At 40.8% G+C, this 27669-nt stretch overlaps 2 protein-coding genes across 4 annotated transcripts; one reads left to right on the top strand and one right to left on the bottom strand.

Moving 5' to 3' along the window:
• The first annotated feature begins 83 nt into the window (after window positions 1-83).
• LOC6631047 (SURP and G-patch domain-containing protein 1) lies at window positions 84-4284 on the top strand. 3 transcript variants are annotated; one of them, XM_015171393.3, is made up of 7 exons: window positions 92-769; window positions 828-1561; window positions 1752-1878; window positions 2720-3195; window positions 3261-3819; window positions 3950-4079; window positions 4143-4284. In XM_015171393.3, exons 1-7 carry the CDS (start codon window positions 201-203, stop codon window positions 4167-4169), a joined length of 2622 nt encoding a protein of 873 aa, XP_015026879.1. In that variant the 5' UTR covers window positions 92-200; the 3' UTR covers window positions 4170-4284. The 3 variants fall into 3 exon arrangements, with proteins under 3 accessions (XP_015026878.1, XP_015026879.1, XP_002054632.1); XM_002054596.4 differs by having other exon boundaries at window positions 1761-1878; XM_015171392.3 differs by lacking the exons at window positions 1752-1878; window positions 3261-3819; window positions 3950-4079; window positions 4143-4284 and having other exon boundaries at window positions 84-769; window positions 2720-3003.
• A 323-nt stretch (window positions 4285-4607) lies between these two features.
• NKCC (sodium potassium chloride cotransporter) lies at window positions 4608-21441 on the bottom strand. Its single transcript, XM_002054595.4, has 10 exons — window positions 20660-21441; window positions 15094-15187; window positions 7571-7958; window positions 7266-7499; window positions 6143-7194; window positions 5840-6081; window positions 5339-5781; window positions 5165-5276; window positions 4820-5093; window positions 4608-4748 (listed from the first exon to the last, which is right to left on the bottom strand). The coding sequence occupies exons 1-10, from the start codon at window positions 20947-20949 to the stop codon at window positions 4632-4634; spliced, it is 3246 nt and encodes a 1081-aa protein (XP_002054631.1). The 5' UTR covers window positions 20950-21441; the 3' UTR covers window positions 4608-4631.
• Between the last annotated feature and the right edge of the window lie 6228 nt (window positions 21442-27669).

Genomic DNA, 27669 nt, shown 5'->3' on the forward strand with positions numbered 1-27669 from the left:
CTGTTGACAATTTGGTATTTGCGGCAATATTGTGAATTTGGCATTATTTGGTATTTTTAATAACGCTGGTCACATTGCTGGCGAACAGGGTGGCCATTCTTATTTTTATAGGTGCATAGTTTTTACTTGCAGTGAACGAAACTACCAAACTAGACGATTTATATAAGCGCCCCGGTTAAAAGGCATAAAAATAATAAAATATGGCGCAACGTAATCATCGCGTAGATCGTTTTGCGCAAATGAGCAAGCAGGAGGAGATAATTGCCAAAAAGCGCCAGGAAATACTTGAGAAACAGCGCACGGCGCAGCTGGCTAAGGCGGTGGCAGCTGCTCAAACATTGGCTGCCCAATTGAAAACCATTGAGACGTCAACGTCAACGTCAACGACGACGCCAGTGGAGGAATTGGAAGAGCATGAGCAGGAGGAAGAGCAACCGCCACTAACACAAGCTTCACCAGCAGCAACGGCGCCAGCCGAAGAGGGAAACGGTTTGGAAATAGATAACGGTGATCTAACGGGGTCAGCTGCAAGAGCTAAAAACGACGATGGTACGTCCAAAACGCTCAACAGTTTTACTGGCAAGACGGGCAAAATTACGTTTAGCCTGAAACGGCAACAGCTGCCACAGCCCAGTGTTGAACAGCCGCCACCCAAAGTGAAAAATACGTTTTGTAATGACGGTTCCTTTCTGGAGAACTTTAAGAAAATCCTTGAAAAACACGAACAACCCAAGCCGCCCATTATGGTGGCGCCCGTGCCAATGCCAAGGTAAGCAAATTTTATTTTCGTGTGCAGTGAAAGTCCTTAACACTCAGTCCCCACACAGCACTGAGGAAAACAGCGCAGGGGATACTCACACCACCGAGAACAACAGTCCACAACAGACGGTGGATCTGGCGGCTAGCACGATAGCGACGAGTGCTGCGGCAGTGATAGCTACTTCCATGGCTGGCAGCATTACAGTATCCAGCGCAGGGCACAATCATTTAACGTTTACCATGCCAGTGACGGCAACAGCGATGCCGCAGGCTGTGCAACCACCGCCACCGCCGCCGTTTGCATTCAACCCAACGCTTTTGGCACAGGGGCCGCCTCAAATGACAATGCCGGCCTTCTTCCATGGACACCATCATTTGCCTATGCAACTACATCCCGCTGCAGTGGCACCGCCGCCGCCACCACCACCTCCGCCACAGCTGCCCATGTCGTTGGCTAATTTGACGCCAATTTATATGCAATTAGGACCAGCACAGATGCCGCCCGAAACAGCTATGCATCAATTGAACGCCATACCGGCACCCAAAGACTTTGACCTGAATGCTATACCAAAACCGCAGATTAATCTGGAAGCCATACAGATGCCTAATGTAACTCAGGCGGAGCAGCTGGGTTTGCTGCCAGAGCATGTGACGATTAATCCACCTCCACCGCCTCCGCCTCCTATGCAATCAGAGGAGCAAGCATCACATCAGCCGCAGTCACAGCCCCAGCATCACCAGAATCTGCAGATGCTGCAGCAGATGCAGCTGCAAGTGCAGCCATCGACACCTCCTGCCGAAGGTGTGTATTGTTAGTTTGGCAATTGCCTTTGTCTGTTCTGTTCTGCCAAAAACCCTTAGTAACCCATCCAATAACCTATATCCTTGATCCTTCATCCTACCATTCAAATTGAAAACTTCCTACATCTCAATTATTTTCATTTTATATATATTACAAATCGTTGTGCACGATTTTAAAGCAATTTGTGTAGTTTTTTCAGAAACGTGCATACAATTGCCAACGTGCATAGAAAACCTTATCGCACTGGTCGCCGAAAATGGTGAAGATTACGAAGATAAAATACGTTTGCATAGAAGCGAACTGCATCCGGCCTTGTGGTAAATCAGCTGCACATTATCATGCGCAGGGCACTTTAACTATTAAGTGGTGGACAGCAATTAGAAAATTACCAGAAAGATCAGGTATTTTCGGTTTCCCGAAGATTTAATACCCTTGCAGACCTCAACACATAGCTTCAATCTTCGGCTGATCGTTCCTATGGGCAAAGTTATTTAATATTCCGATATTCCTTGTGGCAGCTCTAACAGGTTTATATTTTGGTGATTCAGTCCGATCGACAAACAAGTAATTTGGGAGACTAGTTTTCATAGTTTAACGGATGACAAAACGAACACTGCTTCATTGACTGACCTCTTTATATATGTATGGTCGGAGATGTCTGCTTTACAGATTTCGTGTTTAAATAAAAACACCCTCTGCAAGGGTATAGAATTAACTAATAGGTTCACGGTCGCTTAAACGTACGGAAGAGGACATACTTACGACTAATGAATTAGCTTCCGAATTTAAATATTATTCTTAGTGCTCTGAAGTTTATCTTGTGCAATCGATTCTGTAGGAGCTATTCGGTATAGAAGTAGTAGTCTGGGTGGTGCTGGCCCATGGCATCGAACTCCACGGATTTGTCTAGATTGAGGCTAAATATGTTAGAGATTAGGGCGCACGCATCACACACATATCACACACTGGCCGTATGTTGCCGTCGCCTTTCAACTGGAGGAGTAAGCTGAAGGATTCTATAAAAGCACACTACTAAATGGGCGCCAAAAAAAAAAAAGAAACAAACAGTTACTCAACTCATATAATGTCTTTGTATACTGAATGCAATTGGGCATTTTTCATTGTAAGTTTCACTTCTTCTTTAAAATTTTAAAATAGGTTTCTTTATGATAAGAACTGCGAGCAATATCGAAGCTATCGCTCACAACTGCTCGATTACGAACGCCAGCGCGGCGAGCGAAAGCTTGAGCGGGAGCGGGAGCAGCAGCTAAGCAAGATACAGCAGCAACAACAACAACATCAACACCAGCAGCAGCAGCAGCAGCAGGAAGATCACAGTAACTCAGCAGCGGACAAATACGATCCGGAATCGGCAATTAGCGCCGATTTTGATTCAGATGATGAGTATATGCGCAGCATGATGGATCGCAATCGCGACAATATTAAGCGACGAATCGAGTGCCGCAACGAGCTGAGCGACGAGGAGCGTCGAGAGCGCGAAGAGGAGGCCGCAATGGCAACTACCGGTGATCCGCACGAGCTGCACCAGGACGATAGAGAGACCCAGCGGCAGCGCCGCAAGCGAGAGCGCAAAAGTCGCTGGGGCGAGAAGGAGCAGCTGCCAAGCGGTTCAGGTAAGTGAAAAGATCAAGATTGAATTAACATTAAATTTATATTCATGTTGTACGATCAACTCTAGGCACACCGACCAGCTTTGGAAACCAGAATAAGCCCATGCTAAGCACAGTCACACGAAACGATCCGGCATTGCTGCAGTACGCACGTCTTAATTATGGATCCACTCAATTGTCGGAGGACCAATGGAAGCAGTGCGAAGAGCACTACAAAGTCAATTTGTTGTACCAGGACATGATGCGCAAGCGCCAGGAGATCGATCGCTTGGCACGAGGCGGAAAGTTTAAATACGAGTACGACTCTGATGAGGACATTGAGGGCGGCACCTGGGAGCACAAGCTGCGTACTGCTGAAATGGAGGCCACACACTTGTGGGCCAATGCGCTAACCAAGCAGAGCGAGGGCAAGCATCACATTGGTGATTTTCTGCCCCCTGAGGAACTGAAAAAGTTCATGGAGCAGTACGAGGCAAAGAAAAACAATAGGCAGCCGGATTTAAGTGATTACAAGGAGTACAAACTAAAAGAAGATAACATTGGCTTCCAAATGCTACAAAAGCTCGGCTGGAAAGAGGGCCAGGGATTAGGCCAAGACGGTGCCGGCATTGTGGATCCCGTTAATAAGTAAGTGAAGAGAAATTGTTCTCAAATTAAAATAATAGCTGCTAAAGCTCGATTAGTTTGCCTTGAATACGAACAGAGCTAAGATCAATCTCTAAGATGTCTTGTTATTTATGAAAACTTTTATTTGCAGAGCGCCACAGCGTGATGGCAACCAGGGCCTGGGCGTTGGCAGCGCCGCTCAGCCAGAGGATTGCGACAATGAGTATGATGCGTATCGCAAGCGCATGATGTTGGCCTATCGCTTTCGACCCAATCCGCTGGTGAGTTTTTGATTGTGTTTACATGCTCGAGAGACTGTTTAAAAATATGATTTTCTCTTGCAGAACAATCCACGTCGCGCCTATTACTAATTCACAAATTGCTAACCACAACGCATAAAAGTTATAACTGATGCTTTATATTTTGTAAGATTCACTTTCTGGACCCGTTCATATTCTAATCACCCTCATATACACGAATTATAAAGTTCTTATTTATATATAAGTAGTACGTTGACCGCTGACCACAATGAAGATTTGCTGAAGTTCTTTAAACTGGATTAGATACCACAAATTGTAGTTGTGTTTATTATTATGATTCATTATATTTAGACAATATTCATATACGCAGTAGTGTTCGTAATCAACTTAAAAGCTATGGCTATAATGTACGCTCTAAGGACTATCAAGTTGTGTTTGGGGATTGTGTTTTAGGAGTTGTTTCGTATTTTATATAAAAAGTACATATTCCGTAGGTGGCTGGCTACGCGGAACTTGAACGCCTAAACGCTAATAATACTAAGTTGTACTCGAACTGGAAACGTTGGCTTGGCCTTAAGAGTAGAGTGTCAGCACCGGCGTCTGGTTGCCGCGTGCCAGCGCCACGGGGCACTTGATATCTGACGTTAGCATTTCCAGCCACGACATGTACAGCGGCGCCGAAATTGCCTCCTGCAATTGAGATAATGATATATGATGTATGTAGGGATAAAGTTGGGAATATATTTAGTCTGTGTACAAACCTTGCGCGGCATAGGCAGGGACATGACCACCAGCGAGGCGTTCGATGAGTGCTTGACGACCAGCTCGTGGATGCGAAGCTGGCGCTGCGTCTTCTCCGCCATGCTGTGCAGCTCCTCGTCGGTGATGCCAAATTCGTTGCGGGGACTGCGACGGAAGGGCTCGATGAGCCGTTTGTGCTTGAGCATCGTATCATGACGTGGCTGATCCTGGACGCCCTTGAGCATAATAAGCTCTGAGTATTTGATGCGGAATTTGGTCAGCAAACTGGCCATGCTGTAAACCAAAAGTAATACCATATATATTTAAATTTGTTGAAGCATTTGCATTTGTGTGGCCCAACTTACCTCTTCTCCTCCTGCTCTTCGTCCCTGCCATGGCACATGGTAAAAACGCGCAGCTTGCAATTCTGCCAATGCGAACGCATTGAGATGATGTAGGGCAGCAAAATAGTCAGACCTGACAATTGGCAAACACATTCATCAAAGTCCAAACAAGCTAAATAATATTGTTGGACTTACCGCCGTCATCGTACAGCCAGAAGACATCAATGGTGCCCTTGGCCTGCTTGCGTGTAAATATGGTCATCGCGTCCAGTATAGTCTTTGGCACCTCGGAGCCACCTTTGGTGTGGTAGGTAATGGCGGCGGCGTCGCTATTGTTGACCTTGTAACTGCGGGCACCGCGCTGCATGTTGGGCATGGGCGCCTGTTGTGGCATGGTGAACGAGGCATTGGGACTGGGACTATCCATGCTGGCCAGGTTCAAGTTCGAATCGATGTGCAGCAGCTCGGAGGCAGCATTCGCTGCGGGCAACAACTCGTTGGCAAAGCCTTGCGCGTTGGCCGTCTGCAAGTGGCCCAAATTACCTTCGGGCATTGTCACCTCGGGCGTTAGCTCCGAGAAGTCCAGGCCGTTGGGCAGCCGCAGCAATGCCACGCCCATGCGCTGTGAAAAGGCGTTGCTGCAAGTGAGAGAGTAGATAGGATTCAAGCATCATATTTATGTGTTTGGTTTCTTACTGCAAAATCGCAAAGTAGCTCTCCACCTCCTCCTTGCGGCAACTGTTCCAGTCCGGCTTATAGCCCACGAGCACAATGTTGGGCGACATTTTGCCAAAGCCCGTGGTCTTGATCAATGCATTGATGCCATCCTCGATGCTAAAGCCGTCAATCACATTGTAAAACGCTTTGATTTTGCGCGCGTCCAAATACTTTTGGCCATCCTTCAGCAGATTCAGGCGATTCTTATAGCCAACACGCACCTAAAATATATATTCCATCGATTAACCAAATGATATAGACATGATGTAGACGGACACCTACCGGTATTATGTTGCCCACAAACATGAGCGAGTTGTTCTTGGTCAACAGATAGCCAAAGTCGACGAGCGGCGGGCGTGTCTTTGGATCTCCGGCGAGTACCAGCACTTGGGGATGATAGTTCTTGACATGATCCGAGACGTTCTGCAAACGATGCACAGCCATTAAGGCGGCCTTGTACTGCTGCGCCTGCGTTGTGGAGCCCCAGTTGGCATCCGGCTTGCGGTACATGACCACCAGATAGAGCGCAAAGATGATGCCAAAGGTGAGAATTGCGGCCACATAATTGATAAGGAACATGATGGCCACGCACATGGCGAATCCGAACAGGCTTATCCAGGCGTTGTAGTACTTGAAGGTGGGACGCCAGCCGAGGGGTTTGACGAAGGCCGCGTGAAATGTGCAGAAGTTGATGAGCGCATACGAGGCCAGGTAGAAGGTGGAGATGAGTGGCGCGATCAGATTCAGCTCGCCAATCAGCAGGAAGCTTGTCGAGATGAAGTAGGTGAGCACATAGCCGCGATAGGGCTCGCCATGTTTGCCGTAGGGCTTTGAGAAGTAAATGAGACCCGGATAGATCTGATCGATGCCCAGAGCCTGAACCAGTCGCGGCACAGACAACAGATTCGTTAGAGCCGTGCTCAGCGTGGCCGCAAAGCAGCCGGCATAGATGAGCGGCCCCCAGAGCGACATCAGCTGCATCATCTCGTAGGAGTTGAAAAGACCCCAGGTGCAACTGCCGTCGTGCATGCAGGGCAGCTCCGAGGGCACAATGGTGCCATTGATCAGGTCCTGGGGAAAGCCGGAGGCATCGCGGACTGCAGCGCCGCCCGCGAACAGCACAAACAATGCATAGGATGTCATGGAAATGAGTAGGGCCCAGAATGTGCCCTTCGGTATGGCAGCGCCGGCATCCTTGAGATCGCCGCAGATGTTGGCGCCCGCCTGGATGCCCGTCACGCTCGGAAAGAAAATGGCAAATACGCTGAAGAAGTCGTGGTTAACGCCCTCGGCGTAGCGATAGTCCGAGACAAAGTTCTCCTTAAAGGTGGACCCTGTTAAATGATTCAATTGGAGCACAGCGTTAGCAGCGAGTCCTTGCGGAGCTCATACCATGTCAACTCACAGGAGAAGCCCACAAATCCCTTGGATATAAGCGTTTCATCGTCGCGCGGGCCGATCGCAGCGCCAATCAGGAAATTAAATATGGCCAGGACGATGGTGACGATGAGGAAATTCTGCGCCTTGGTCTCCCATTCCATGCCCACGCAGCAGATCAGGATCAAGACCAGGACCGTAATGGAGCCCACAATGCGAATATCGTTGATGCCATTGTCCACGATAATAAGTCCGTTGTTCTCTGCAAGAATCGTGGCATATATGTTCAGCTGGATTCATTAGGGGGTGAGCGGCAGGAGTCGAGCTACTCACTCAGCAGCACATTTAGCGATTCGCAGAAACCAATTGTGTTCATTGAGGCGGATACCGCGTTGGCGAACGCAAAAACAACACCGACAGAGGCGCCAAATTCCGGGCCCAGCGAGCGGGATATAATGAAATAGACGCCGCCGCCCTTCACCTCGCCGTTCGTACTAATGGCCGACAAGGAGAGCGTGGTTATGACGCAGACCACCGTCGAGATGGCGATTATAATTAACGACCACATAATGCCGGACTCGGCGACCACCCAGCTGAGGCGCAGGAAGAGCATAACGCCCCAAATGTTGAGCAGGCATGGTATGAGCACGCCGACAATCCATCCCAGCTTGATGTTACCACCAGTTGGTTCCGGCTCCGCAGCATCTGGTATCGTGATGCTCTACAGATGATCAAAACAGAACAAAGCAATAAACAATTAATTATGATTTATTATAAACATTTATTATTATATAAGTTGCAATTGGAACAGAAGTTTTAATTCAAATATGGCTAAAGCTGGATAGGTTTTAGCAAGAGTGAAAAGTGAAGTGTTAAAAACTTGGACCAGGCAACGCCGGGTAATACCCACTGGGTACGCTGCCTTATATCAAACACAGACCTAGTTTACTTTATTCTCTAATGACTTCAACGCTGAGCTGCACATTTAATTGTATTTTTAAACACTGCCTTACTATGCGATTCTCATGAATTTTATGCTTTGATTTATCTTTAACAAGTTTTGCTCTGACTCTTTCTTTGTTTATTTCTCTCTTTTTCATTTTATTTATAGATTTTTAAATCAGTTTACAATTAGATCAACAGAATTTAAAGAATTTAAATTTAAAGAATATAGCAGTATGAATTTTCCCCTTTTGCTCTTTATTAAATAGGTATATCGTATAGCTATATCTAGAGTATTTGCGCACTTGATGAATTTATTGTACTTTTTTTCAATTAACGCCAAGTCAAGTTGCATGTAAATGGAACTCATGTCGATTTTATAGCTACGCTAAAAATCATGCGTTACCAAAGCGGCATCTGAATTAAAGTCAATAAAATTCCTGTGAATTTCTGATTGCCATATGGAAATTAATATACATTAAGATTTGTGCTAATTGAATTGTTTGTCGAGCTAAAAGAGTAATCAGCCGTGATGAGTATCTACTTAGGTGAAGAAAATACTCTAAGTATCTTTTTGAAAGAAGTGAGGCTGCATACGAATATTCAAATACTCATATCAAATATTCAAAGTATTCATACGGGTTTTAGCTCTTTTTAAATAATTTAACTTTTCAATTTAAATTTATATCTGTGAAATAATTTGATTGTAGATAGCAATGAAGTTATGGCGACTTTTTAAATAGAAAACAAAAAATCGCACAAGTGAAATAAAAAATTTGTTGTCCGACTCCATTTACAATTGTGACAAATTAATAAATTTCGGCCGACATATTTCGCTGTGTCTGACAGACAGCAGATCATCTATTTTATTGTTTGCCAACATAATTGAATGTTTTTAAAATGTGACTCGGCACTCTGGAGGACTGACTGGCAGGACATGCCAGGACACTCCGGGACACACCCCTTCGCAGCAGTCCCGAGCTGTTGGTAACTGACTCAGCTTGGAGCTGAGCAGAGCACAGCTCGGCACAGCTCCTGGCCCTGGCCCTAGCCTGGGCCCCGTGGGTGGTCAATGTTGATTGTTTACACATTTTTGGCGGCGCTCAGCGGCGGGCAGCTAGACAGATACACACACACACACACACACACACACTCAAGCACACACTTAAACACACCCACAGGGAGCCAGTCTCGACAACCAGCTGGACATCCATATTATATGGACAGACAGACAGACAGATAGACAGACAGTCAGGGAGCTGGCAACTGGCTTGTTTGTATGCTCGCTAGCCGGGGCAATTTAATTTAGTTTAGTTAAAGGCGCATTTCGTTTGCCACTTGCCCAAGCGTGGAAATTTGTTTTTCCTTTTCGTTTTTCGTTTTTCTTTTTTTTTTTTTTTGCACACAAGCCATGCGTACACGGAATCGGAATTGGAATTGCAATTGGAATTTGAATTGCGCCATGTGGCATAGATATATAAATATGTATGTATATGGCAAAAGTCTGAAGTGGCAGCCAGTCGACAGCTGATTGAGAGCGGGAAATTTGTAGACAAAAAAGTGGATACATATCCGTTGAGGTCCGATATCGGAAATGTCGTGAGACAACTTACAGCTAGTTATTATATTTAAATTAATAAGTTAAATTAACTTTAAGTAACATGTATTTGAACTGGCAAACGGTAATGAAAAGTTGTGTTTGCATTAAATAAGATAAAAAGAATAGTTCCACACGGCATAGTGGATTTACTGAAGGAGTGAATTTCCATTTGAGTCCGATTGAGCAAGGCTTTAAAGAAAGTGCAATATTTTGCAGCTGAGTATATTCAAAATTTCCAATTCCAATTACAATCCTCTGTCTTCTGTCTATAAAGATGGACGCATATGACTAGATCTAGATACACAAAATATTCAGGCCGTAAAAGATATTGTCTTATTAAGCTATATCCTAGAATAGTTAAAAGTTAGCTATGGTCGTCAGTTCCTCAACGAAACTGTGAGTTTTAGCGAGAGTCCTTGCTTTTGATAATTGCCACCTGTGCTTAATCTGGAGCTCGGGACCTTGGCCTTAGGCCTTTGTGGCGTTAGAAGTGCGCCTATGAAAATCTATGTGAATGGCGAGAACAATGAAAATATTGTTGTTTTGCATGGTTAAACGATACGAGAAATGCGCTAAATAAACAGCAGCAGCGGCGAATTCGCATAAAAGAATCGATAAATGTTGTATAAATAGCAAAGACTCTTTTGAAATGAATTGCAAATTAGAATTGTAAATTGAACAATGCCCGGCAAGTGCAGCAGGGGGAGGGATGGGGTGGTTTCGCAAGTCAAATGAAAAATAGAAAATACAAAATTGAAAATGGAAAATGTCGGCCACTGAAGCAGCACACGAGTCGATCCAAATGCGCCAAAGGCGCTGTCGATGATGTAAACACAACTGCCAAATAATGCTCATACGCAGCGTGGTACCAGCCGAAACTATTCTCGAACATGTACCGAAGCACTCGAAATGTATATTCCAATTGTGTGCGCCAATGTATCTGATTGGTTTTATACCATTCGTAGGGTCTATTGCACAGCCAAGTTCTGTTTTTTTCCGAAGCCTGGCGCATTTGTTATTTATGATTCTCGTCAAAACATTTCAATTTACAGCTGCTCAGATTTGTATATTAACTAAGACACGCTAAACTGTTTATTAATCATCTGTTGGTTAGGCTAGTTATTAACATCAAACGGGACGATTGATAACGTCATGGGATAAACCCAAATGATGACAAATTGTGTCCACTTGAGAGGTGTAAAAGTGTTATTAAAAATGTGTCAAAAAGTGCTTTGAACTGTTATGATTATTTTTTATTTTTTTTTCATTTAATTTTTGGCACTTTTCTAGTGGTCTGGCGCTCTTTTTTTTTTTTAATTTATTGAAAGTTGTGTGTAAACAATTTTTCAAGTGAATGCTTATCGAGCTGACAAACTGTCAGCATTTTAGACGTGCTACACACACACGCACACACACACGCATTGACTAGTGTGCGTACATGTGGCTGCCTGTGGGGAGTGTGGGGTGTTTGTTGAGTTTGACGAGCAGCAGCTTTAACACTCTTCTTATTGGAACGTTGAGCGCTGACAATCGATCGATGGCAACGACAGCGCCATCTGTCGGCTGCTGCTGCTGTTGCTGTCAATTTTAATGATACGCCCCGTGCATTTGTCAGACTTGTCCGCGCGTGTGTTGACCGACTCGTGCGTTGCGTTCTAATTGTTGTTATTGCACTGCTCCTTGTTGTTATCAAGCGTGTGGGAAGGGGGGGGGGGGGGGGGGCTGACGCTGCGGTATAGATAGAACAATATCCTTGTGGCTGCCTGCATGGCTCCAGTCATCGTGTTGACAATTAATTTGGCTTCAAGGCTCTTATTGGTGTCATCTTTCAAGACGCTTGTCAAAGTGTGGAGGGAGGGGGGGCATTGCTGCACAGTATACTGCGTACATGAATATCTACTTAGGGCTTTATATTGCCTGTCTACATTCATAAAACATTCATATTAACACATTACGATTCACAAGCTATTCAAATTTGACTTTCTGCCCTTCTTTCACAATTCAATAATTTCCGTTTTTTTTCAGATTTATTGACGGAGTTTTAAGTAAAGGTATTTTTTAAGGTAATTAATATATACTAATTCTGCTTGAATATACAGAAAAATATACAAAATATGAAAATTGAATTATATCTAAAGAGCAGAATTCTTTGACAAATCTTTTAACCAATTGCAACAGTATAAAGATAAGAATTATTTTAACTTCATCTAGCTAGGCTTAATATAAGTGTCTGCAATATTTTCAGACAATTTCCTAAATTATTCTTTATCTGCGGCAATTCAATTAAATAGGTTTTTGTTAACAGAGAGAGAGAGTGAAAATGGAGAGTGTGACCGTAGGCAACGCAAAAGTTAACAGACATCAAAATTCTTGATAGATTCGAGATCGAAAAAGTTGTGAAGCTGTTGCTGATGCAAGCAGAGTTATTTTCTTTTTGGATGATGGATACATTAACCTTAATACCTTCTGCAAGGGTACATAACGGTTTTACTTTGTCGAATGGAATTCGTTAGGCTGCAATAGATTTCCAATCAAGTTGATTCCATTAACTGTTCATTATTTAGACGCATCTGCTATTTGGACATATACATATATTGCTTAAGTAGTCTCACTTAAATTCGTTATCTGCTGTAATAACAACTATTTCAGCTTGTCTGGGACACACACTTTAAGCCACGCTGCCAATTATAGTTTATGTGACGATTTCATTGGTATTCCCTTAATGAGCGCGCGGCGCTGTAATGCAATTTTTACGATATCTATCATACGCCGCGTTGACGCTGTCCCACTAAGCGCCACAGTAGCGAATTAATTAAACAATATGCGAGAAATGTGTAATACACAAGCCGCAATAGCCGCATAAACTTTACGGCTTTGGCGGCGATAAGCATAAAAACTAGAACTCTGACTAAGTAGCCGGAGGGTCTTCGAGCCTCAGCTACTCTTAATTGAATGATAAGGCGTTCCAGGGCGAGGGTGTGCCCTTGGCAAAGGTGTACACGCAAAATACTCGACGCAGATAGCGATAAACGAGCCGCAACGTCATCATTGTGAATTGTTTACACGCACAAATCTGTTGGCCCCTAGATAAGTGCAAGAAATAACATTGCGTATACGTCATGGAGAGCACATGGGAAATGAGAAATGTGAAAATTGTTCAAGTAAATAAATAAAGCAATCGTCTTAATAAATAATGTACATACACTTATAAAATACGCCGACTAAACTCTGTATATCTAAATACCCAACATAATTGCAACTGGCCTAAAGGGCATCTTCAAGCCATGCACAGAATGTCTGCTTCCACGATGAGAAATTTATGTAAATCATGATTAATGATTAAATCGTTGGAAATATTAAAATATCAATGAATACATTTATAAATATGTTGTATGTTGAAATACCTATTAACTGTGTACAGGGTATCTGCTAGTTCAGCATTTTTGCTTAGTGCACTTTTACTTGTTTGTACATAATATATGCTCAGCTGCCAGCATACGAATATGAAAAGCAACACAATTTTGATTTCTTGCCGAATTTAGTTTGGGCTTCTACCGAGTATATATTCCGTGTGTATATTATGATTTGCTTTGTTTATTGGTTGGGCACTTGAAATGTTTTTGAATACACATAAACAGATGCAGATGGCGATGGAAATGGACAGCACAGATTATGGCACGGCACTAAAGGGCTTAGAGTGTTCGGTAAAACCGCATGAGTTTTATTTCAAAAAGCAAACCTCGCATCGACTCATTGCTGAATATTACAATAATATTGTTGTAGACAAAAAACGGATTCGTTCGTAAAGTCAACCTTTTTGATGTTTTTTCTTGGAATATTCCTGTCAAATAATGTCCGATTTTGGAATTTCATACCATTTTTGACTCGTAAGGATCAGTTCTATCGATTGGCATAAAAAAAAAGAAATCCAAAATTTGGAACCAAATTGACAAAATGGCAAGGGGTTACATCACGCTTGTTTTCAAAATAGAGGTCGGTGCGAAAATCGAATCTTTTCCGATGATTTTTTTTAATATCTCGGCTAATAGCTCCGCGCGGAGATATGACGTTCCAAAACGACAGAGCTCCGCGCGGAGATATGACGTTCCAAAACGACAGAACTCCGCGCGGAGATATGACGTTCCAAAACGACATATCTCCGCGCGGAGATATGACGTTTCAAAGAGACAGAGCTCCGCGCGGAGATATGACGTTCCAAAACGACATATCTCCGCGCGGAGATATGACGTTCCAAAACGACAGAGCTCCGCGCGGAGATATGACGTTCCAAAACGACAGAGCTCCGCGCGGAGATATGACGTTCCAAAACGACATATCTCCGCGCGGAGATATGACGTTCCAAAACGACAGAACTCCGCGCGGAGATATGACGTTTCAAAACGACAGAACTCCTCGCGGAGATATGACGTTCCAAAACGACAGAGCTCCGCGCGGAGATATGACGTTCCAAAACGACATATCTCCGCGCGGAGATATGACGTTCCAAAACGACAGAACTCCGCGCGGAGATATGACGTTCCAAAACGACATATCTCCGCGCGGAGATATGACGTTCCAAAACGACAGAGCTCCGCGCGGAGATATGACGTTCCAAAACGACATATCTCCGCGTGGAGATATGACGTTCCAAAACGACAGAACTCCGCGCGGAGATATGACGTTCCAAAACGACAGAACTCCCCGCGGCCTTCCAAATCATCACGATTTTTTTCAAAATCGAGGTCGGTGCGAAAATCGAAACTTTTTCGATGATTTTTTTTAATATCGCGGGTAAATAATGTCTGATTTTCAAATGTTATACCTTTTTGAATGCTTACGGATCCCTACCATCAATTGGCATTCAAACAAATTAATCATCGATGGGTTCAAAAATGTTGTAGACAAAAAACGGATTTAAAAATATTGAAAAAACGGTGAAAAATGGTGAAATATTTCGTTTGAATCAACATAAAAATAATAATAAGAATACAAATAATGATATTGATAAAAATAAAAATAAAGATAATAATAATAATAATAATAATAATAATAATAATAATAATGATAATAATAATAATAATAATAATAATAATAATAATAATAATAATAATATTAATATTAATAATGATAATACTAATGACATTTGCAATGCTTTTAGCAATGTAAGGAAGTCTGTTAAAGGGGGGGCTCCCTAAATATCCTGATGAAGAATAGCTGTATTCTTGCCGAAGAAACCACAGATGAAAAATGAATTTTTTTTTTTCGATAACGATTCCAAGTGTTGGCACTTTGAGCAAACGCAGTCAAGACTTACCTGATCTGCTGCCTCGCCCTGAAGTTCGCCAATCGAGGGTCGTTTCAAGTTTCGCATAGAGATGCGATAGTTATCCAAGCGCGGCAGCGATTCCCTGTAAAGGAAGGACAATATTCGATTAGTATTGTTTGTGTAATGGAAGAGCCAAGCATTTCCATACTGATGAAACGGCATTAGGACTAACATCGCCTCGGGCAGCATGAATGTGGCCCGCAGCTAGCGAGGCACAAAGACCAACTAGAGAGCCGCAAAAAACATGCTCGATGGAAATGCAAAACAACAACAATAAAATACTAAATTGAAAAAAACAAAAATTATAATAATAAAACACGCAGAATTGAGAAAAACGATTGGTCAAGGGGACCAAGGGGGGGAACACTCATAAGTTGATGAAAAATCGCCCTTGATTTTATACTTTTTCTTTTTTTTTTTTTTTGGTCTGCTTCATCTGCTTATTGATCTGTTTCTGTCTGTTTCTGTCTGTTTCGCTCACTGAGACGTGCAGACTCTTACCATTGTATATTATTATTTTTTTTTATTATATTATGTATATTTACTGATTGGAAATGAAAACAGAAACAGCAATTCCACAGCCAAAGATAGTTTGAAACGAGAAAGTTAGAATATCTTCGACACGCCGAAGATTTAACACACTTCCTAAATGTTCCATTATGAGTACATAATATTATGCAATATAAGATCCTTCTATTACACCGATCTCTCCTACAGCTATATGATATCAGGGTTCGATGTGATCTGCTCCGGGCAATTCCTGTTTAAGAAGATAGCCGTAAGACTGAGATAACAAACAGGCGGGCAGACGGGCTTGGCTATATCAACTCGACTGTTGATGCTGATCAGGAATCTATATACTTTATGACGAATATATACTTTCATGACGAATTAGAATATCCTCTACAAGTGTATTAAAAAGGCCAGAAATGCATTGAAAGTCGATAAACCGCCAGATCGGCCCGTGGCAGCCCTCAAGGGCGCATCATAACAAACAACCGCATACAATTAATTTTAATTTTATTATTTAAATTAATATTTGTAATTCTATATGGCGATATTTTTAGTTAATGCTGTTTCTCTGTTATTTCTTACTTATTTTTTACTATATTTTATTTTACTCTTGTGAAAAGATATCAAATAGATAAAAATGCCGCCGAGAGATCAATTAGCTGGAGACTTTCAATTCTACGTCTCTTTTGAAGACCTCCGGCAATGTTTCTCAAAATGAATTTGTTTTTCTTGTCATATTTGTCACAGAGTATGTAATTTTTGTGTTGCATACTTTTTGCAGAATAGTTTGAAATAATAATTCTGTTGGCAATTTTGAAATGAATCAAAGTTTGCTTATGGGAAACGCTTAAAGTGAATCAAACTAGGGTACGACAATTTTGGAAAAGATTACATTTTGAATATCTAAACGAATTTTATATCAATTTCAAATCATGGACCCATCGACTCTTAATAAAAGTAAGTAAACGGTGTCCTATCTTCAGATTCGCTTTGTTTTGTTTGAATCCTTGTTTTGCTTAAATTTTCTAAATGTATCTATATATTTATATATTTAATTTGTATCTTATAAATGCCCGTTCTTCTGCAAATATGGCATCTCGTGCATATTTTCATATAGACCTCACGGGCTAAATTTGATTATTACCCAAAATTGGCATCTATTAATTATGATTAGATATATCCAATTATTTGGGCCCAATTTTCGCTAAATGCTGTTTTTTTTTATTTAGAGGCAAACTAACTTAAAAAAATATTCTGTTTCAGTTGTAAGCTTAGTTCAGCTGTTTTTTGAGCAACTGGTTGAAGGTTCGGTTAATTTTAAAAAATGAAATGGAAACTTGGTTCAAAGCTGGTTCTAAGCCTTGTTTACAAATAGGGTATACTAAAATAGAGCATAGATTGGAAATAAAATATGATAAATTAAAATAATATAAGAAATATGTATTAGAAACTTATTTTAAGGCTGATCGTCAGACAGGAAATATTTTATATATTTCTTGGAGATGTTCAGTTTCCACTTTCTGTAAGAGTAAAAGAAAGCCATAATTCTGAGAATAGGCATCGCCTACTGTACGAATCGTATGACAACATTTTTCTTTTATGCATTTACGTATTTGGTTTCAGAGTTTCTTAAAGAAAACATAATTAAAATAGCTCAAGCTCAAAGCAGAAACGCCAACGGGTGTGCATGTATGAAAGTTTTGAATGGGAGAGTAATATGAAATAAATAAAAAACACAAACGAGCGCTGTAAATCGAAAAAGTTAAGACAATATTCTCTATTTCTAAATGTTCAATTCAGCTGGCAGACAGCGACAGCGACAGAGGCAGCGGCAGCGACAGAGGCAGCGGCAGAGGCAGCGGGCGTCTTCTCGCATCCAAAAGATACAAAATAAACAATTCCTATTGCATTTAGTGTGTGTGTCTGTGTGTGTGTGTGTGGGTATTGATCTATTGGCTGTGCGGCGGTTTCGTTGAGATTTAGCTAGTATAATTTAGTTGTACAATTGAAGAGGAATTGTGCAGGCTGGGCCTGGGCGGGGCAGGCACACAACTCTGTCCCAGTTGATCCCTCTCCCTGCTGCCCGCTGTCTGTCCGATCAATTGAGTTCGTTTAGGAGCCGATGTCTTTGGCTTGGGCATGATATGACTAATTTGTTGTTGTCATCAGCAGCTACCAAACTGAATCAAAACAAACGCATCGCGCTGAGAGTTATTTGTGTGTGGTACAAATTGCTTGGATTTTTTCAATTAAATATGAATGCAAGGTGCCAACGTTTTAATCGGTCACAACAACAACAACAACAACAAAGTGCTCGACTTTGAAAACTAGTTGCCATTTGAGTTTCCCAGCTTCGCAGTTTCGCAGTTTCTCAGTTTTATATTGCTTTGCAACTGGACGCTGATGCAACTTGTTTGCCGTGTTCGCAAAGTTTTCAAAATCGAATTTACGTCCACATTTCAATACACAAAATTGAATGCTAACTGAATTTGAGCGGCTTCTTGGTAATTGAATTGAATTTTTCAGTTTTCTCATATTTTGTTCTTGCGATAGCACAAGACTTGCATCAATTGGAAGCCAACAGAAATTTGTGCCAATTTCTGTTGATTTGATCTGATCTTGACCCGCGGCTCGAAATGCTGACCTTATGACCTGCCTTGTGCGTATATTAACATTCTTTTCTATACTCTGTACTCATGCAAAAAAAACCTTCAAACAGTGTATGCTGATATTTTAGGCAGAAGATGGGATCTCCGACTAAGTTTGCGTATTCCTGAGCAGGAGGATGAGCTGAGGTCGAGCTGAGTCCTGTCCGTTTGCCCGTCATTGTGTAGACCTGTGATTAATTTTTGTTGTCGTATATCATGCCGATATCACCCCGATATATATATCGATTAGAGCCTCTTGTTCTTAAGAACTGAAAGTTGGATACACAAGACTTGAAGGCTTTCGAATAGTACACACAGATTGAGAGTGAATCACTTTCTGAATGTCTCCTCTCATTCCCCTCGAAATTGAAAAAAGATGATTTCTAAAGCTAAAGCCTTGGCATCGGACTACAAACACCGATGCCTGTTAAAGAAGTCATGTATGTATGCATGGGGTCTAGGGTATCTTCTCGTCGCTCACGCCCAACTAGAGCACTGTTGCCACACTTCAAATATAAATCGGCGCATTAAAAGTTTAACCTTTTCAATATATATTCATAGAAATCTTCTAATGTGCTCGCTGGCGAGTTGCTCACCTCTAGAAGCCTAAAGAAAACCTGAATTAATTTCGTTTATTCTCACATCTAACTTACGTATAACCCATAATTTAGATAGTCGAGCTGATGTCTCTGCCAAACTCTCAACAATTACCAAGCCTATTAAATCAGCAATTTAATAATGTTGCCTTTCTTATCGACAATGTTTTTCCAGCCCAGCCCATCCCATCCCACGTGCTTACTATATAAGGCCAACTTCTGTCGATTTTTACACTCTGATATGCGTTTTTCAATTTACAGGTCGTGTCTTCTACAGAGAAACAAAAAAACAATTGGAGTTTTTGTTTCGAGTACGTGATTATAATAATAATAAAAAAAAAGTCAAGTTACCTTGAGTTTAGTTTTACAAATAAAAACATTCATGCCTTTTTCTCACTGTTACTTTATTTATTTGTTTGATTTTGTATCTTTTGGCAACATTTCGCACTCATTTAACAATTTACACAATTTAAATATATTTTTTATTTAACTTTTGCTGTGTTTTGCTACGCTTTGTTTGAATGCATTTTTGCCTTGTACTTTTTTTGTTTGTTAATTTAAATATTTAATATTCAGATTTCAGGTTTAAAGGCAGCAACAAACAAAATTTAACCCAATTCTGGCATGCAAATCGTATTTATATAAGTTATGCAGAATTCCCACAAGCTTATTAAAGGAAAAAATCACGCATTTTCGCTTAAGCAACTATAATTAATAAATTAACAAAAAAAAAAAAAAACGAGAAAGGATGGCTATCTTCGGCAGGCCGAAGATCTAATACCCTTGCAGACCCAACCTTTTCATAATGCTCTTGCCCGTATCTAAGAAGTACAGCGAAAATAGCTAAGGCCGAGTTTGGTCAAGATATCGTGAAATACATATAATAATAATTTTCGACCGATCGTTCCTATGGCAGTTATATGATATAGTGGTCCGATCCATTAAGATTAAGCTTTAAAACTGAGAGACTAGTTCGCATAGGAACAGACAGGCGGACAGACGGTCATGGCTATATCGACTCGGCTTTTGATGCTGATGAAGAATATATATACTTTATGGGTTCGGAGATGTCTCCTTCTATGCGTTACACACTTCTCGACAAAATTAGAATACCCTCTGCAAGGGTATAAAAACTAGAGCCCATGCATGCTGGTGCATTTAATATTCAAATATACTAATCGAGTTTCGCATTAATTTAGCTCAACTGAATCACATTCAATGAAATTGATTAAGTTCTTGGCAATAAAAATCTATGTAAATAAATAAAATTTAATCATTTTATGTTTATCAGGCTATAATACCATATACTGATAATCGTCTCGCAGATATCGAGGCTTCAATTTATGGCGAAAGTTCAACTTGCCGAATCATCGCAAAGATTATCAACAAATTGTGGCTTAACAATATTTGCAAATGTGGAAACTTTAATTTAGAGTTTTTCATGCTCGCTTCGAGTCTCGTAAAATTCTAATAAAAAAAAAACAACAGACTTCCTTTTCGGCTTAAACCAAAAAGGTAAAAAACAGTTTCCATTTTATGCAAATGCAGTTCAATTAAAATAAAGAGAAACAACGTTTATTGTTTCTAAGTGCTCCAAAGTGTTTTTGTATACGCAAAAAAAAAAAAAAAAAAACACTTTCTGGGCACAACAATTGACACGGGGCATTAAACCGTTCGGAGATTTGAAAACATTTTTCAAGCATTACAAATGGCAAATGCATGACTTGAAGTAAAATAATGCAAAATATTTCGATGCGCTTTCTGATAATTAGTAAATGGATATTCTGTGGCACTCACTTGGTTAGCTGTGCCAGGCTGAACTTGCGCTCGGCGTCCGATTTGCGCAGGAATTGGCCAAAGCCGCGAAAGGATAGGCGCGAAGTTCGACGATTCTCGACGCCCTCTGCTGCTTTGGGCTGCAGATGATTGTCGTGGGCGTGGCCGCCGTCTGCAACAATTGTGGCGGGACCATTTGGGGGGTGCTCCGCAGGGGCTGCGTTATTATTGGCGCAACCAGGTTCCGCGTCGAAGGCGGCATTGACATTGGCACTGCCATTAACCTTTGAGATCTGAAAGCGATCTGCCATTGTGATGGATGTTGTTGTTGTTGCTGGTGAATCAACTGAACGTTTTTTGGGGTTTTTTTATTTGTTGAATTTTTTTTTTTGGGTTCAACACTCGTTATGCGTAACTTTTATCGCGTTAAAATAAATGATCGATGTTGTTCAGCGCGCACATTTGCATTGCACTTGGTGGCCCAGCAGGACCTTTGAGTGAAGAGTGTGCCCAGCTTTGAGTTTGCGGCAGAGCGTGATCTGTTATCGTATATTACGGTTAAACGAAGCCGGACGGAGCGTCAATGACGTGCACACAACGAGGTTTCAGCAACGTTTAACAGCCAATGCGAAATGCTGGCATATATTTAACGCGTAGCATTCAAACTACTAAATCTTGTTACGCATAGGGGAAGTACGTTAAACGAAACGCTTGACGTTATTTAGCGCTAACAGAATGCTGTACGCGCCGTTTACAGCTTACAACTTAACGCGCTGGCTGTCGCACCTCGTTTGAGCGTTGTCAAGTGTTTGCCGCTGGATTATTATGATATTTCGATTATGGACACCATTCTGACTGTTTGCTGCTGCGGCTTTCGCTTGATTACCACCAATCAAATACGTATACGGTAAGAATAATGCGCAGTGCGCGTGTGTGTGTGTGTGCGAGAGTGAGTGTGGTGAGTTTTCAACAAGTGTTTGTTTGCTGCCCGCTCATTTTCAACACACACGCGCACACACACAAACGCACACAGGCTTGCATATGTGGAAAATAGTAACAGTGGCCGCTCTCTCGACGGAGAACATGCAACAACAGCCAGCAGCCGCAGCGTGTTAATCTCACAGAGAATACAAGTAATGTTCAGTTAAACAAACAGTACAGTATGTAATTTACATTAACAGCAACAGTTTTAGGGTGACCAGCATTTGTGTTCACATAACATATGTATATTCACACACTTGTATGCCAGGACCTGCTGACTGTTGATATTTTTGTGGTATTTTCGGCGTTAGGTTAACAGTGTTAATTGTAACGCCATTTTGTTAATTTGTCACTGGCGCTTCTCGAATTTGGTACTCTGTGCAAAATTTTAGTGCGGTTTAATAAGAATTTCCTCTTTGAGGTGCTTAAGGCTGCTATTAGCTCGTTTCTTTTGTTTACCTAATTCGTAACAATATGACGCGAATCGCACTAACACTATCGCACACACACCAGCTCATAACATCTTTACTACCCAGACCGCAACAACAACAGCAACCGCAACCTGGCCAAAGAGCGTAGCGAAAACCCCTTTAATCGAATTAAAATCGGTTTTATCTGGTTTGATTGGCTGGCTCGTTGGCTCACTGGCTGGCTGGCTGGCTGACTGCCTGGCTGACTTGTTGCCAGCAGAGCCAAAAAGCAGTTACACTTCAAACAAAACCAGCAAAGAGTTGCTGCTGCTGCTGCTGCTGCTGCTTAATTATATCAAAGTCACTCTTCGCTCATGTTTCCGACCACCGATCGGAACCGACTAAAGCCAAAACCGACTAAGCGTCGAAAGACGTTGACATGCATAAAATTATTGCTGTTATACTAAAGCAGCTTCTGGCCGAAACTGTTGGCCACATTTCTCTTTTACCTCTGGATGCACTCTCAGCCCAATTGGGCTTCTATATTTTTTATATATCAATATTTCTACGTCATTTTCCCACAGTTTCATACAGGTTTTCGGCTTTGCATTACTCGAACATGTCAGGTTAACGCACCTGAAATGTACTTAGCTGAAAACTTTTACATGGCATGGAAAACATAGTCGGGACAGATCTTATCGTAGCACGAATGATTGGGGATTTATGTGCAGATTTTCAAAGAATTGGCGTATCTTATCTCTGGTTTTTTTGCCTGCTCCAAATGCAGTTAAAGTTGTCCATGGATTGCTCATACGCACTGTAGAACGCACTCAATTATCTACACTGTTGCCGTACTCAAGTACTAAAGAGTATTAAGGGTTTCGGCGAATGGAATTTCGTTTCGAATTGATAACTAAAACATGATTATTTCGTGCTTCATTATTGTAACGCTTGTTGCTAAGTTCATGTAATAACTAGTTACTGCAGATACATCAAACTACAGCAAAAATTGTTAATTATATTCACGTTAATATCAGCAATAGGTTTGAACATTTTCGCTGCCTCAGCTGCGTCATTTTATTGTTGTTTCACGTAGCATTAAGTATTCACCCTTTCATATATATATTTTTTTCCTTTATGGCTGTTTTGGCTAACTATTCTATAAGTGCAATAAATGCATTTGCCTAACAACTGAATATAAGCCTAATAATACTAAAATCGAGAGTCGTAAATTTTTATTAATATAATAATGAGTTTATGTGTTTATATGTATGGGTACATATGTGTGTGTGTGTGTGTGTGTACATTTACGATGTATTTTTCACACTCAGCTGGCTTTCGCATTTGGGCAATTTCTCATGCCAATTATAAATAGTTTACACATTGTTTATACTATTCATTCGATTTAAATTTCTTCTTATGCATTCGATTTGAGACGCCATAAAAACTAATATTCCGAAATTGATTGCATAGCTTAGTAAACTCATATGCTTACAATGGCCATATGTAATTTAGGTTCCATAGGCACATATGTGATTCTAGACGCCAGGCCAGAGTGCCTTATGGTTTATTTGTGCTGCCATAATTCAATTGTTGGCCCCAATTGGCTCATCAGTTGTTAAACTTGCCACAATTTGTGGCTCTGACTGTGCAGATAGTCGAGTTCTTTAAAGATTCTTCTCTTTCATTTTTGGCCTCAAAGATGGCACGCGGAATTTTACTTTTCGTCTTCCAATTTGGTTGAAAGAAATAAACTTAATTTATTTATGAGCGGCTAGCAATAAAATTTGAATTGCTCTTGAATTGCAATTTTGCTTTGATTTTCACTCAGTTTTATACCCTGTAATCAATAAAAATTTGCTCAACTCGGTATAATAAATACTAGAAAACGGATTGTTAAGCAAATATTTAAGGCTTTTGGAATTTTTTTGGTTGATTTGCTGACAAAAAAGATTTTAATTTCTCAAAATATATTGAACTATTCACTTGCAACAGAAATCATTTCTGATTGCAGGGTATCCCCAGGTCGATCACTATGGATTGCAGCATTATTGTTTGTTTATTTTTCATTTTAACAATATGTAGGTAAATGTATTATTAATGTTATGACACTGTAAACATAAATATAATTGAGATAAGCTTTCGTTTTAGATATATTTTTAAGGAAACTAATCAACGATTAAAATAGTCTATTGATTAACGGGAAATTGTTTAAGGTGCTCATTAGTATAAAATCCGTGCGGGTGAAAATATCTGAAAATCGTTCTTGGGATAGGTTCCAATCGGTGGGCTTATCATACGAATTCGGAGAGATAAAGTTTTCTGATAAGACTTAAATCTATTGTTGTTCACCTTCTATGGAAATCAAGGTAAGCGCAACCAATCCAAACCTGTTGCAAGCGGTTTAATTGACATTCAGTGATTAGCACCTTTTTACAGGCACGGGTCCAAAACACATTTAGACCCACGTGGACGCTGTATCTACCTGCCCTAGGGACAAATTCGTCTAATAAATAGAGTAAACAATTCGTGAAACAGACAAATTGATTATTTTACAACGCATATGAAATGCTCAACAGTTGTATTGTATTGTATAACAGCGTATAACAGTGTACAACTGCTAATTAATGGACCTGTAACAATACCAATATACCAATATCTAAATCTAGATATGAGTCGGACACTTGGAGACGATCTTGCAAAATTAATGAAAGGGGAAGCGGGTTCGGTTTCGGCAAATCAAATACTTAACAGTTGTATAACAACGTATAACAGTTACAACTGTTAGTTTACAGACCTGTAACAATACGAATATACCAATATCTAAGTATATCTAGATATGGAAAGGGGATTCGGTTTAGGCAAATCAAATGTTTAACAGTTGTATTGTATTGTATAACAGCGTATAACAGTGTATAACAGTGTACAATTGCTAATTAATGGACTTGTTACACTACGAATATACCAATATCTATGTGTAGATATTTTTTGGCTGACTTGGAGACGATCTTGCAACATTAATGAAAGGGGCAAGGGGTTGGGATTCGAGGTCGCGTGGATCTATCAATTAGCTGCCTTTATTTTGGGCGAAAACGAAAACTTGATTATTAATTAAATGAACTGCTTTATACCACTTTAAAAAGGTTTTAATTTGGCGCCAGTCGATGCGTTATATCCGCCCAGATCGACAAGTATCTAGATACAATCGCTTCGACAATGCAGAGCCTTTGTCTCCAATGCGCATGCCTGACGTCAATTGGCTGGTGAATTAGATTGCTCACCAATCGAGGAATGTTTATGCAGCCACTTAGAAGTCTGTCCAGATATCTGGCAGCCTGTTAAGTGGTTTGGCAAAGATCAGATCAGTTGCCTGGATTTCAATAATAATGATAACAATGCTGCCTGAAAGTGAAAATTGCCAATGGCACATGACAATTTTCAACAGAGCACTTCATTTTTTAGCCAGAATCTTAGATTATTTATAATTAATATATTTGTTTTATTTGCTGCGCTGAATCCGTAGAAAATGAATGAGACAAAGGGAACGAAACATACAAATGTTTCCTGCGTAGAAAGTATATATATTCATAAATTATATATATCCATGATAAGAAAGGCGACCCGAGTCGCCTGTTATGTCATGTCCGTCCCCATGTCGGCCTTCATTAACGACCTTGAAATTGTACAGAGATCGGACTCTAAGCATCGATATTACTCATGAACGCATTTCCCATAGCTTGGGCCCAGGAAGGCGTCTCTTGTATTTCCTTTTCACTTTGGATATTGCATACAAACCTTTTCAATATTGTCTGTAATTGTATATTATGTATTTTATAAATACATTGTTTTTCTCTTTTTGTTTAATATTAATTTTAATTATTTTATTAAACATATTTTTAATTTATGCATTGCCTACGTCACTCGGACATCCGGAGAGCACAGGGAAATGAGCTAAGCACCATCTGAGTACTCGTAAGTGCGCGTGAGTACTCGTATGTATTCGTAAGTACTCGTAAGAATCACAAATGCTAGGGGTATTCCAACTTTGATTGTACTTTCTTAAGGGATCATTAAGCTTAGCTGCAGCTCAACTTCAAGTCTACAAAGTCTTAATAAGTTTCCATAATATCTAAAAGGGTAAGTGTAAAGTTTTAATTGAATCTTCTGCAAGTAATGTTGAAGTATTCAAATCACATTCTTGAATCATGCTCAGCAGTTGCGGCATACACATTTAACATATCATTTTCAGCTTTCAGTTTGTCAATTGAGCCAACTAGTTGTATGCTGATCCATACCCCCCCCCCCCCCCCAACCCCCCCCACCCCACACACACACACACACACAGACACACACACACACAGTCACATTACAATCTGGACATGGGACTTGGTGCCTGGGATTTTTGCTGAGCTCTGCGCTCAACTCAGTTAATTCATCTCACTTCAGTACTCTTTTTTTTCAAGTTTTACTCTTTTTTTTCAGCTTTTTTTCATTTTTATTAATTTTTTTTTGCAGTCGGCTAACGAATCATCGCCCAGTCATTAATAAGACTGATTCGAACCGCTTTGTTGCAGTTACAACTCGCTCAGCGCCGGCTCGTCTGGTCGGATCGTAATAGGCAGTTGCTCGGCTGTTCGCCTGGTTGGCTGTTCGCCTGGTTGGCTGTTCGCCTGGTTGGCTGTTTGCTGACGTTGTTGTTGGACTGCTGGACTGTGCGGCAAGTGTGACAATTGATAAACAAAATAATAACACATATTACAAAAAAAAAAAAGAGAAAACTATTTAGAACCAAATGTTTAATTAGCCTAATTATATTAATTTAATATTTGTAGACATGTTATCTGTGGCTTCGGTTCCCAGTCCCAGTTGATGCCCAGTGCTGGCAACTAAAAGCTGCAATTTATTATCTGATATTTATGGTTAAATGAGATAAAAGCAAAAAACGGAACAAGAGTGTGTTGTTTAATTAAGCCCACATCTTGCTGTGCATCTGGCTGTCCAACTAAATGCCAGGCCATCGAAACCAAACAACATTTGCGGTTTGAACCAGCTTGCTGTCTTGAGTTGCGTTGCAAAAAAAACCTTCATATCTCTAATGAACTATTCGGATTTATAATTAATATTTTTCCGTTCTATCGAACAGGGTAAAATAAATGTTAAGTTATTTTTGCTTTGCAGCTCTCTTCGAAACGTAAACTTTTTCAATTTGAACCATTTTTGGAGAAAACTGTGGCTCAATTCTAGAATTTATGTACCAAATTAGTAGACTACTGAAGACCGCCGTCAAATCTCAATTTAGAAGTAGGATATTGCCAAGTCGGTTAAAATCGACGGCAACGTTTTCACTTCTTGCAATTCCCCGCTTTCCTCATTAACGCATCCATTCAGGTGATTTATGCATCTGCCTTTGGCGGGCATCGATTCTTTTATGGGACTTTCTCGAGAAGCTGTTGAAGATCGTTGCTTTCTTGTGTTCTGCGCCTTAAATGTTAACATACTTACGTGTCCAGGTTGTATATTAGACTCGGTAAAAGGGTCAACCTGGACAGCTTAAAGGTTTCTTAATTATGCGCCATAATAAAAAGTACTCGTATACGAAAGGTTGGTGATAAGAGTTTACGACTGGAGCTACGTGTTTGC

Source organism: Drosophila virilis, chromosome 2 (assembly GCF_030788295.1).
Source record: "Drosophila virilis strain 15010-1051.87 chromosome 2, Dvir_AGI_RSII-ME, whole genome shotgun sequence".
NCBI classification, from domain to species: domain Eukaryota; kingdom Metazoa; phylum Arthropoda; class Insecta; order Diptera; family Drosophilidae; genus Drosophila; species Drosophila virilis.

Bases quoted from the DNA above. Each gene is read 5' to 3' on its own strand.
- LOC6631047 (XM_015171393.3), top strand. From the start codon at position 201: ATGGCGCAACGTAATCATCGCGTAGATCGTTTTGCGCAAATGAGCAAG. The intron at 1,879-2,719 runs GTAAATCAGCTG...ATTTTAAAATAG, and splicing joins GAACTGCATCCGGCCTTGTG to GTTTCTTTATGATAAGAACT. The intron at 3,820-3,949 runs GTAAGTGAAGAG...TTTTATTTGCAG, and splicing joins ATTGTGGATCCCGTTAATAA to AGCGCCACAGCGTGATGGCA.
- NKCC (XM_002054595.4), bottom strand. From the start codon at position 20,949: ATGGCAGATCGCTTTCAGATCTCAAAGGTTAATGGCAGTGCCAATGTC. The intron at 15,188-20,659 runs GTGAGTGCCACA...CTTCCTTTACAG, and splicing joins AGCCTGGCACAGCTAACCAA to GGAATCGCTGCCGCGCTTGG. The intron at 7,195-7,265 runs GTGAGTTGACAT...ATCATTTAACAG, and splicing joins GGGATTTGTGGGCTTCTCCT to GGTCCACCTTTAAGGAGAAC.